This window comes from Thermobia domestica, chromosome 6 (genome assembly GCF_964235325.1).
Source record: "Thermobia domestica chromosome 6, izTheDome1.hap1.1, whole genome shotgun sequence".
Taxonomy (NCBI): Eukaryota; Metazoa; Arthropoda; class Insecta; order Zygentoma; family Lepismatidae; genus Thermobia; species Thermobia domestica.
In genome coordinates, this window is record NC_137459.1 from 60,377,007 (window position 1) to 60,389,747 (window position 12,741).

At 33.5% G+C, this 12,741-nt stretch overlaps 1 protein-coding gene across 1 annotated transcript in view; it reads right to left on the reverse strand.

Moving 5' to 3' along the window:
• Positions 1–11,896, reverse strand: part of LOC145687192 (allatostatin-A receptor-like) — a 252,026-nt gene extending 240,130 nt beyond the window's left edge. The window contains exon 1 of the mRNA XM_081760657.1: positions 11,168–11,896. Within this exon, the coding sequence (XP_081616783.1) occupies positions 11,168–11,643 (476 nt within the window). The 5' untranslated portion in view covers positions 11,644–11,896. The remainder of the gene's footprint in view (positions 1–11,167) is intronic.
• Positions 11,897–12,741: the final 845 nt, after the last annotated feature.

Below are 12,741 nucleotides of genomic sequence, written 5' to 3' on the forward strand. Positions count from 1 at the left end.
GTGTTACGTTATTGCTTGTAAATAAACTACGATAGCTTCCTTTAATACACCAACAGATTAAGCAACTGCATTTAATGTGTGCCAATGTACACTCATGTCCAAAATTATTGTCGCATATCTAAAAATATGTTATTGTAGGAATATAATTTGATAACGAATTCGCCCGGTATTTCTTATATTGTTAGTATGTGTATAATTGGAAAAGACATGCATGTGGAAAATTTCATGTCAAAAAAGCAGTAAATAAGAACAATAAAACGAAAATAAACCTTTCTTGTCCATTTAGCAACATTTTGCTTTATTCATTCTAATTTTCGTATTTATAATTCTTTTCTTATGAAATTTACCACTAATGTACACTTCTCGATTATACACATAGTATCAGTATTAAAAGTACCCCGCAGAATCATTATCAAATTATATTCTTACAAGAAGACAGTTATAGATATGCGACAATTATTTTGGGCATGAGTGTACATACCAGACACATTGGTTCCTTTCAGGTATTCTGGACATTTAGGTTCGACTTCTCTTGGCAACTCATTTTCATATACATTCGACTGGCACATGCACTGTTAAATGCAAGGTACATACAGTGACTCAAAAAAGTATTCGGACAGTCCGAGGTTTCATATAATTGCAATGGTACTATTCATATCGAGGATGCAAAGTGGGTGATAAAATTGCGTGTATTAGTGTATTCATCTATGCATATATTAACAAAGTTTCAAATAAAAGCTATTTCCCCTCTGTAACAAAAAGTAAAAACAAAATGATTCTAAAATTGTACATAGAAAAAGTATTCGTACAACTGATATATTGAAAAAATAATACTAATAATAATATCATTTTTCAATTGAATTATACTTTGTAGGTTTTCTTTTAACATCTATAATTGCCTGAAATATTCTGTAAATGGGAAAGTACAGTTTACTGTATTTGTAGATGAAATACTGTCACATTCTTCCAATAAAGCATTTTTGGGAACTGCTTTGTAGAAATAACCTTGCATCTACTTTGTAGAAATAACCTTGGTCAAGAACTTCCCATAAAAGTTCTATGCAATTGATGTCTGGCCACTACGTATGTGTGTGAACTTGTTTGGGTACATTGTTAGTACCACATCCTAGTATTATTGTGTGGTATGTTTTGGACCCTTATCGTGCAAAAATACGAAGTCATTATTGGGACTCATTTTTTCAGTTTATTTGCCGAAGGTTGACATTTAAAATATTGATATAGTTCCTTTGGTTCATCGTACTTTCTACAAAACACTAATTCCCGACACTAACAACACTCATTGATAGCCAAACAAGCATAAATTCTCTGGTATGTTTCACTATGGGAGTAGGATTTCTGGGATAGATCTCTGTTCTCCTCACTCTTCGCATAGTTGTCCTCCCATTTGAACCAAACAAGTTGCACTTAACTCTCGTCGATTAAAATAACTCTGTTTCACATGTCAAATTACTTATATACGCCCTTAAGACCGAATTCTAGGCGCTTTTTGAGATTACTGTGAATCGCTCCAGTGTTGTTCTTGAGATATGGCAATTATAACATGCTGTTTTCAACGCATTCCTCACTGTAGCCAATAATACCTTTACTTGCCGTCTCTGCAGCTCATTTGTAATCTGAGAAGCACTTATCATTTGATTAATTTTGATACTATGCAATATTATGTTCTTGATATCTGTTTGATAATAATTATTTTGGGTGACCACTCCTACGTTCGTTTTTCATTGATTTTGTAGCGCTGAATCTATCTAATATCAATTGCACCATTGAGTGAAGTCTTCCATGATTTTAGATATTTCACACACCGATTTAGCTTACTTGTGAACCCTGATAATACGTACGTTTTGTTTCATCCTCCGTTGTTTTTTTTTTTTTTTTCTTTGTGCCTCATCCTACATTTTACTAAATGTTTGTAGTGAACGGAGACCAAGAAATAGGATGATACTTCTGTCAGCAACCTTCTGAAGCACCAATGCAAGAGTAATCACATTAATAGTGCTTGGCAGATATCTTTACTACGAATAAAACTACGGTGTACGAATACTTTTTCGATGGGAATAAGACATGAAACCGTCAAACTACGCTGAATAGATGACAAAACTGGTGAACTAATGGTGCAAGATAGTGTGGAGGTAAATGCATCGGGTTCATATGTATAACATATATCATCTCAACTTAATTTACTCGTTAAACAATCGAAAACAATCATTCATTCTTTAAAAAAAAATAGTAAGTTGAAGAATATTTTTTCGAGTCACTGTATATAAGCGATGTTAAATCATTTAGCCACGTGTACCAGCAAAAATCTATCTATAATGACATAAACTTACCAATGATAGTTGTACAGGGGTAGAACATAATATTGTTTGTAGGGTTGTAGAGCAAAATATTTTTCAAAATTATTTCCAGGTAGGTTTTACGATACTCTTCTTTGACACACAACTTTTTTTTTTTTTTTTTTTTTTTTGTTAAAGGCATTGCTTCCATTTCTTGTCTACACCAGAGCGATCGTCTTATAATTTCTAATTTGTAATAAGCTTGTATGGGATTTTTTAATATAAATGTTGCGGAGATCTCATGATATCCACCTATTTCTATAATAGTAAAATCAATTTCTTGTATATAGTGGATAGAGTAACTTCTCCAAAAGCGAATGTATTAAAACAAAATTTGGTAAGTTCATTCATATTGCAAATATCGAATCCGATCCGTCATACTGCTCAAAATGGAGGCCATTTGAAAATTTTTAAACTTCATAATTCCCTTAATTTTGGGTCATAGGATAAAAAATAAAGTGTTTTTTTTTAATTTTGATTAAAAAAAAAACTTGAGCAGTTCTTAAGAAGATTGTTGAGTATTTTAAATGATTATGATGTGCGTCACGTAGATTGAACCGGACATTACCGCACTAATGAAATCACACAATTCTCAGGAATCTCAACAGCGTTCAATTTTAAATGTGTTTCAATATTCAGGTTTTGTTGCATTTGTGTTTTTCGGGTATTTCAATATGCAGTTTTCATTACTTTCATTTAAATGGATTTTTAAACAACTCTGCACCTATTAAAATATTTAATAGATCTATTTTTTGTTGTTATTGTTGTTCTTAACAGTATACATGAGAATAAAAAATATATATTAGAACAAAATTCAAAATAATATTTTAAAATAGTTTCCGGTACTAAATTCTAATTATATTTATCTCTTCGGCTTACCTTCCCTCAGGTCGAGAAACACTGATCTATGCGATAAAACCAAATATGGTAATATATAAAATAAGATACACCACGACAACCAATTTTTGTCAAAAACTATCGTGATGAAGTTTTGCCTTCCCGACATTAGAATGTGTCTCCTGAGAAGACAGAATATTACCTAGTCTCATGCACTTACAATTTTCTATATACTAAGTGTGTTTTCTTCTGACATAGTCTGAAAGGAAATAAACCGTTTAACAATAATAATAATAATAATAATAATAATAATAATAATAATAATAATAATAATAATAATAATAATAATAATAATAATAATAATAATAATAATAATAATAATAATAATAATAATAATAATAATAATAATAATAATAATAATAATTTGAATGAACTAGGCAGCTAGAATGTGAACTGAAGTTCAAGACAATCTTCAAAGAAGAGAATCAATTAATTATTATTGGTCATGGTAGATGTTTTGAAGAGAATGCTGATAGAAAATTTATCCAAAAAAGGACACTAATTGCTATTTAGAGCAGGAGTTAGATGAAAACACATGGAAAAACTCTGTTAAATCTTAATTTGAAGTTAAACGACAAGTAACTGTATTTTGTATACAGGATGTTTCAAACCAACACCGACAACGTATGGGAGGTGATTCCTGATTCTAAGATAAGACGAAAAGTATAGATCAACCTGGGTGCACAACTGCTTCCTTTCGGAGTCATAGGCTACCGAAAACATGAAAAAAAAGAACTTTAAAGGTCCGTAGCTCTAAAATTATGCAAGCTACCGTAGTCAGGTGATGACTTCATTTATGAGCCAATATACTACGTACTCTATCGAAAAATCCATGTTTCAGAATCCTAAAAAAACTCACGCAACATCTTTTTATAGAGGGGGTTTGGATACTGGCATATAATTTGATGTACTCACTAACTACCTCTATAAAAAATGTGGCGGAAGTACCACAGGGTTCTGAAACGTGGATATTTGGATAGGCCACATAATAGTTCCTAAGTGAAGTCTTGATCCGAATACGGTAGGCCCTATACTTTCTGAGCTATGGACCTTTAAAGTTCATTTTTTTCTTGTTTTTAGCATCCTATAACTCCGAAAGGAAGCATTTGTGCACCCAGGTTGGTCTATACTTTTTGTCTTATTTTGGTGTCAGGAATCACCTCCCAAACGTTGTCAGGATTGCTTTGAAACATCCTGTATATAATAAAGACTAGCCTTTGGGCAGCTGCGGGCTTAGCCCCCAGATTGCCGAATTTGCTCGGGCTACGGCCTCGCACCTCAACTTTAGGCTTTGCTTCTTAATACTCTGTTTGAGCACTAACATTTTATATTTACACGTTCTCTCTATATTCGATGCGAGGGGCCGCGGTGGCTCAGTGGCAGAGCTTTTCATCCCAGCCCCCGCCAAGTGAACTTTGCGGTGGACAAACACCGTGTGCGTGGGTTTCCTCTTGATTCTCCGTATTTTTTTCTGTAATTTCAGTAACAAGTACACATTACGTAAAAACAAAAGAGAAAGAAAGAAAGAAAAGAAATGCTATAAACAATACGGAAGGAGAACTTAATTTGTTCGTTTGAATCGTTTGTGAATATTCTAACTATAACACACCCGGGACTATCTGAATTTGAATATTCAAAGATGCGCGGGTTGAAGAGAAGACACTGACACTGACCTAGACACTGACCTGCAGATTTCAGTTCTCCGCTTCACTGTTTGAAAATTTAATTCTGTTTGAAGTTGGTTGTCACAGTCGTTGAGCTTTCAAGTAGGTATGCACATCCAGTCATTAACCATGCAAGAGCAACTGGATAGCTGACAGGAACGTGAACAAGGACAACTTAAAAGCCTGAAGACAACTTTTGGAGCAGGTAATCAGGTCTTCCATTTGACAGATAAATGTCCATTCTTGTCAACTCTTCAGCAATGATTTCCAGGTTTAGGAATTTTAAGGAAGTTCTCCAGGCATTGTTTCCAAATTGGAGATTGGTAATTTGCTCTAAGAGCATGTTGATACAGAACTTTCGCAGAAAGGAAGTTGAACAAATTTAACTACACCTCTTTTGCTAGGAAATATTGGTAGCGTGCTTCGGTCGTATCATTCCAATATTGTAACAGAATTGAATTTAGCATTGGACCACCAGGCGGCGAGCTAGTTCTCAGATGATTCATATTTGAAACTTCAATTATATTATTTCCGAAATCAATTGTATGTATATATTTAGTTCTTTTTTTTAATAAATAAAAGTCGTTGTAGCCTAAAGACTTCTCTCGAAACATATTATAACTCCCATTCTCTTTCATTAAAGTAAATATGTGAAGCAGATTCCTTCCCAACCACAATTTCTTTTCGTTACATTAACATTCTTTTACGTTTTTAGTACACTCACTCTATAGTTCAATGTCGCATTTACACCGTTGTAACACCTTCAACACATGCTCTTTTTATACAAAAAGCTGTATATACCGCTAGAAAATCGGAAAATTTCACAGATCAAATTTCAGGAAAATGTAACTCGGGTTGTTACTACAATTATATAGATTCAAACATATGTTACCATCTCATGAGTGATTTTTTTTTTTTTTTTTGTTATATTATTAATTTCCAGCATCTTTTGCTTCGCTACAGATTATTTTAAATTGGAATTCCATTTCTTTTATCACATAAAGATTCATCTTATTGGTTATATTATCTACTATACTTCGAAGGAAACAAAAAAGTACAGGTCACCGCACTAATTTTCTCGCTTCAATTAAAATTTAAAATTACGTTCTCGCTTTAATTAAAATTACGTTACGCTGGAGTTATAACTGAAACATTTACTAATGCATACGAACACAATTATAAGGCATTTTCGATAGAAATTTCCATGGAAGAAAACTCATCCACAAAATTAAAGTACCCTTATGGGTACTTTCGTAAAAAATGATTTACACAACATTATAGGTAATGAACGACATATTTCTTAATGAAATGTGAAGAAAATCATCTCAGTCGTCTTTTTTTTTAATCATTCCAATTTAGCGTCTCTTTCAGCAATGAGGCTATATGGCAGGTGATTTAGAGCTTAACGTGAGATCAGATTCACATAAGCTCCGGCCGAATGTCGAACCCTGGTCTCCTACACCAGAGGCGTGTCCGCTTAGCCACAAGGGACCTTAGACATTTTTCAGACATAAAAGCTCTGAAAAGGAATTCAACCCCCTCGAGTAAACCACACCTTATATATTGTTTCATGAGAAATGATTAATTGTGTATTGTGAAGTTATTAACGACACTTAAAAAGTAATTTGAGCAACATTAACTGAAACGTTTTTGAGAAAATCACCTGAAAAAAAAATCGAAGAGTAAACTATCCTTTGGGACTTTTTATGATAAGTGATTAATAGCATATTGACAGACTATTAACGAAAGACTTATTTACGAAGTATGAACAAAATCCCTCGATTAGTATCGGGTTATTTCTCCAAGCACGTTTTCCTCAAGCACAGAAAATGTGGGACATTTCCTCAAGTATATTATACCGATGTTGATCATGAACTAAAAATCCATGACATAGGTAAAAATCTTGGCTAATAGCCAGAATTGGAGTGTGCGATTTTCATTGTCATAACATAAATGCAGTATTACTATTGTTTAGATAAGAGGACCCAGCTCAGAGCTTATGGAAATCAGGTTTCCGTTAAAGCGGCTGATATTTCAGTATGTTCCATATTTTGGTCCCCTGATGAAAAGTCTCAATGGGCACGAAACCCTAAAACTCCACGTTTTTGAAGTATCCGCTGGTTGTTATTGCCGCTTAAAGGCAAACGCTCCCTCGTAAACTGAAAATAATTATGTCTACAGTTTATCTATGAAGTATGAACGAGTCTTAGTAAGGTGTACTAGGGTTTTTGGGATCGCTGATTCCGAATCCGAGGTCAGTTAACCTCCATCGCGTAATGTTCAAGGTCATTTGAAGGCCAAATCGAGAGAGAACGTTGCAAACATCTGAGCAAAAGGTACGTAAATGTTTTTGAGACGCTGGATTCGATTAAGCCATTTTCTTCACCCGATAAGCTCATTGCAGAGTCATTTCAAGGTCAGACTTAAAAAAAGTCCGTAAAATCTGAAAGATCGTACATAGGTGTATAGGTCAGTGGCGGATCTAGAATGTAAAAACTGAGGGGTCAGCCAAAACCCAGACTATGATAGGTAATATCATAAGATAACTATAAACTTTCAAAATTATATAAATAATAGCTTTAATTATATGTCATTAAATATCTGGTGTCCTGAGACTCCCGGCTCCGGGCTAGCTCCGCCCCTAGTTCAAGATAGTTGATTACGAATCCGAAATTGGTGATAATCGAATTTACCACTAATATTGTCCATTTAGTTTTCCAGTCAGTCATGTAGAGTGTCTTGTTCGTCAGTAAAGATTTTTTCTGCATCTCACATCTCATCATTCTTGAACTTCAACCTCCAGCATTTCGTCTTCGTTTGTTCGCATTACAATTACTAGCATCTTATACGTATTCCAGTAAACCTCAACTAGCTTATTTGATTTGTTGTTGATGTCGAGCCCATCCTAAAAATCATAGGACACTGGCTACATGTGCACAAAGTAATGTCCTAGCACCTGACTTACAAGTGAAATAATACCCTAATATCGGACCATCTTCTACTCCCGTGGCCATCAATTCGTCATCATTCACTGCAAAGCGTATCCAAAACTAATATCGAATAGCCTTTCTAAATTTTAAAAATATTTTAAAATGTAACAATCCTCTGGCTCACCCTAAAATCTGATCTATGATTTTTTTAAAGACTTTTCCGGTGGTTTCATCCGCGTTGGAACATCTAGTGTACCACGGAATATTGAGAGACTAGTTTGGAACACGAAGAGTTACATTTCCCACTAAAATTATGAATAAATATTTTTCCCCTCCATTTCTTTAGTAAATACACATTTTGGTTATCGTTATATCAGTTGTTGTGTTCTTGTGGTGTTAATGTACGACGAACGAGTTTCTTCATTAAATATGACCAATTCAATTGTTATGAAAATATTTTATATTGGCTCACACGGCCCTCAACGTCAGTAAGTCCTCTGTGATCGGTCCACTCCCTGTTCCAACTTGCACATGCCTGGTTTAGAGAAAGAAAATTCCGACTTCACTTGTACACTGAGTGATTTCATTGAATTCAGTGAGCAACCTCTTTCTAGCGACGTCGTTGAACCTACGATTGAAAATATAAAGTGATTTGTGTGTTTTTCGATTTTTCCTAAAAAAAAATGCATAAAAACTCATTTAATAGACTTGGAAGATGAATTTTCACCTGCCGGAGGAGAACACATCGAGTTATCTTGTGATTGAATGTCCAACATGCTGTTTCCTTCATTAACGTTACTGGAGTTTTATTTCCAGTCTAAGAGTGCTTATTCTGAAATTTACGAAACGGCTGTAAGACATTTATTGCCATTTGCCATTACATATCTGTTCGGAACATTTTCTCTTCTCGTACGTATGAAAATCAAATACAGGAGCTTATTTAACACGGAATCATATACATATGTGTCTGAAATTATCTACTTTTGACTCAGACATACAGAAGTTGACTTTTGGAAAACAGCTTCAGTTATCATATTAGATGGACGTTGAATTCGTAATAAGGTCTAACTAGTATGGTCTATTTTCTTGAACGAATCTATTTACAACATAATTGTACTGTCATAAATGACACGTTGAAATGTAAAATTTTAATTTATCACTTAGTTTTGTGATATGTAAAATTTATTAAAAAAGATATATATATATATATATATATATATATATATATATATATATATATATATATATATATATATATATATATATTATTTCACAGAGGGTTGGGAAGAATTAACAGTCCACGGCATCAGAAAGATTAGAAACGCAGCTCTAGAAAACTGAATTTTGTAAAGCATACTTTAAAAAAAAAAGTCCTAATTTTCAGTTTAACTATGAAACCACGTCGAAAAGGAAAAGTTTTTATTTAGTACGAGTACATTTAACCGTATGGCCTCTAGGTGAGTAAAATCATTTATATTGGGCAGAACAGACGAACATAAATCGAAAAGAAATACTTTTTTTTTTTTGTAAATATGGGCGATGAAATGTGTAAATCCATTGAAATATTGAATTCGGCTCTTTTTTTTACGATTACCATACTTTCACCTCTCCTGTCTTCGCTCGAAAGTAAAAATCTATTCATTTGAAATTTTATATTTTGCAATTTGTTTATGGAGTGATGGACAATAGCATTGCGTTACGTTTCGATTTTTTTTGTTTCAGTTGGAGATAAAATTGATATTTTATTTATTACTGACAAAATAAATTATAACATTTAAATTTCATTTACTTTCAGTCATAAAATGGTGGCGGTGGAAGTGGATGGGAGAAGAGGTACAGGAAAACCAAGAAGGAAATCGATGGATATGGTTAAGGTTGACTTCAGGGAGAAAGGTCTAACAAGGAAAGAATTCCAGGACAGGGCTCTATGGAGAATATTCATCACAAACGTCTACCACATATAAATGGAAAAAAGACTGAGAGGGAAGGATAATAAGAATAGTTAGAATACTTTGTATTTCATAATTGTAAGAAAAAAAATAACATGACATTTGAGTGTTTTTCTAGGATGCTTTTTCTTATTATTTTATTAAAAACGAAGAAAGTGAATAAAAATACTCGTAAATAAATAAATAAATAAACAAAACACTGGTTCATATCAGATCTGAAAATTTTATTTATTTATTTATTTATTTATTTATTTATTGTTTGTTTGCTTGTGTGTGTGTCAATTGGTTGATATGCACGTCAAAGAACCAAATTTGAGTTCTTGGTGAATTATTTGTTAGGCGAGTGTAAAGTCTAATCGTGTTAATGCTGAACTCATATATTACTGACATAGAACAAATGAATTACTGCATGCGGTTTTCTATTATCTTGTGCTATTATTATAATGTATTGTGAGAACTGCAAAAGCCTAGAGTAAGTCATTTATCTAATTTGTCCAAACTTGAGTCTTTAAAAGTCACATTAGCTTCAATCAAGTAGTGAAAATATGGAAAAATGCATAGCAGGTGTAAACTCTCGAAAATAGTACACTGTTATATGTGAAAAAATAATACATAATAGGTATCAAGTACACATTACGTTAAGACTTAATCAATGGTACCACTTAAACTATAGGTATATGTTGCCATTGTATCACTTTTTTATTATACTAAAGCACGCATATAATCTACTTAGTTACGTTACGAGAGTCTCGATAGCTCGATATTATTGGAGAATATTGTACTCACACTCAGTGGCGTGTTTAGGGGGGGTTCCGGGCTTAAGCTTCCCCAGAAATCTTACTTATTATAGTAAAGTATGTGAAATATCTTGCAGAATTTTCACATTTTCAGGCAAAGCCCCCCCCCCCCCTGAAACAAAATCGTAAGTACGCCACTGCTCACACTCATAGGAAGTACTTCATCAATAAAGACATATAGACAAGAAAACTTCATCAGGGGACTGTTTCACAAAAAGAACTAATAATAGTCATTTTTATATTAGTTTTATCATAAAGCTACAACTCTGCAAGACAAACTAGAAATATTAACATTTGTTTTTTTTTTTTTTTTTTTAATTATTTTTAAATATTTCCTGTTGTTGCAATGTTTCTTTTCATTTTTACAGTTTGCTAAAAATACTCGTAGTCTTTTCTGAGTTTTGTGAAACGGGCCCAGACTCCAATTACAACACCATTAAAATATTTTTCCAATGTTTCGTTAAGAATACCCATTTGTTTGACAATATTTTAGTTATACATTTAAAGCATATTTTTCACGTTAAAATAACTCGACTAACAAATTAATTAATAAGAAAAAAATATTTGTGAACTTACCTTTCCAGTGTAACTGCTGATAAATTGAGAACCGATGACATTGCTGACAGTAATTCCATGTATAGAGACATCTTACACACACGCCCACTTTTATCCCATTGAAGTACAAAATATCGTATTGTCTCCAACGGAGCACAAACGAGCAGTAGAAGAAGGTCTGCTACGGCCAAACTCACAAGAAACATATTTGTGGCGTTCCTCGATTTCCGATCTCCCACCATCACTACAACCACTAACACATTCCCCACAAGTCCTATCAATGTGGTCACTGATTGCGTAATAAGGATGTGCACAAACATGTTATTAGTTTTCCATGGAAGTAACATTTCTTCAGGGTGCAAAATGTAAATTGGATCATTATCACCTTTACCATTGTTACACATGGTGCTATTCCAGTCACATGGTTTGTCCTCAAAGTCACGAAAATCAGGGGGGAGAGTTTCGTTCCAGGATGTTATGTTTTCCAGTCCGGACATTTTTTTTCTCGATTTTAATTACACTTGATTGATTGATAAATTACAACAATTTCACTAGGTTTATCTTTCTGAAAATATGCACACACAAGGAAACCACATCTTTTGGCCTCATAGAATATCAAGCAGTGTTGAAACCAATATTCTTGTACTGACTCCAAGAATATCTGAAACAAATAAAAATGTTTGTTATAACTCTATATACAAACTTTTTAACTAGATGCAATCTTTGTATATGTTGTATATACAGCCAACATAAACTAGTAATTAAAGCGTGCAGATCGTGTGCAGTGCACGAGGTAACTAACTCAGATCGTTGTGTACAGAAGGAAGTTTTTTTTTTTTTTTTTTTTAATATCTTGACGTTCAAAGTTGCTTGCATTGTCTTTGCCCGCAATCGCCTGATACCTTGTGTAAGCAACGGAGACGCTAGATTTAAAGTAATTCTTAGTAGTGCTAAGGGAGAAAACATAGAGGGTATATAAGGAACACACATAGAAGGTAGCAAAAAATATCTTATTTTACGGGACACGAAACTCGCTTTGACACAACGTCAAAGTTCATGTACAAGACAATAATTTATCTTTCTCTTGGTTAACGATGGAGTAATCTACTACAGTTTAGAGTCGATTTGCAGAGAAAACATCATAAAAGAGGAACAGATAACACGTCGTAAATTACAGTAAGATTCAGGCTTATCAGATGTTGCTTCCTCTTGCTCGTGTGTGCAAATGCTACTTCCACGCTATAAACTTCTTTATTCTACATACAGACTCAAAGTCTTGCAAGATTTTCGAGGTACGTTGCTAACATCCTTCTGTATACCCTCTTCATACGTACATACATACACATACATACATATATTTAATGGATATGTAATGTTTCTTTTCTAAATGCCGCAAAATCTCTAGCTAGTCTGTGATTTGTATACCATTATCCTTTTCTGTCTGTACACACATGCAATTGCCAAATTAGTTTCCATAAATTTCGTTTTACGGAAAATGTTTCTGACAGCAATCATATTTTGCAATCAACGCTGACCACATATAAACTTGCTATTACAGTGTAGTTAGTCGGCGTCGTGAAAAACACGGGTTTCCA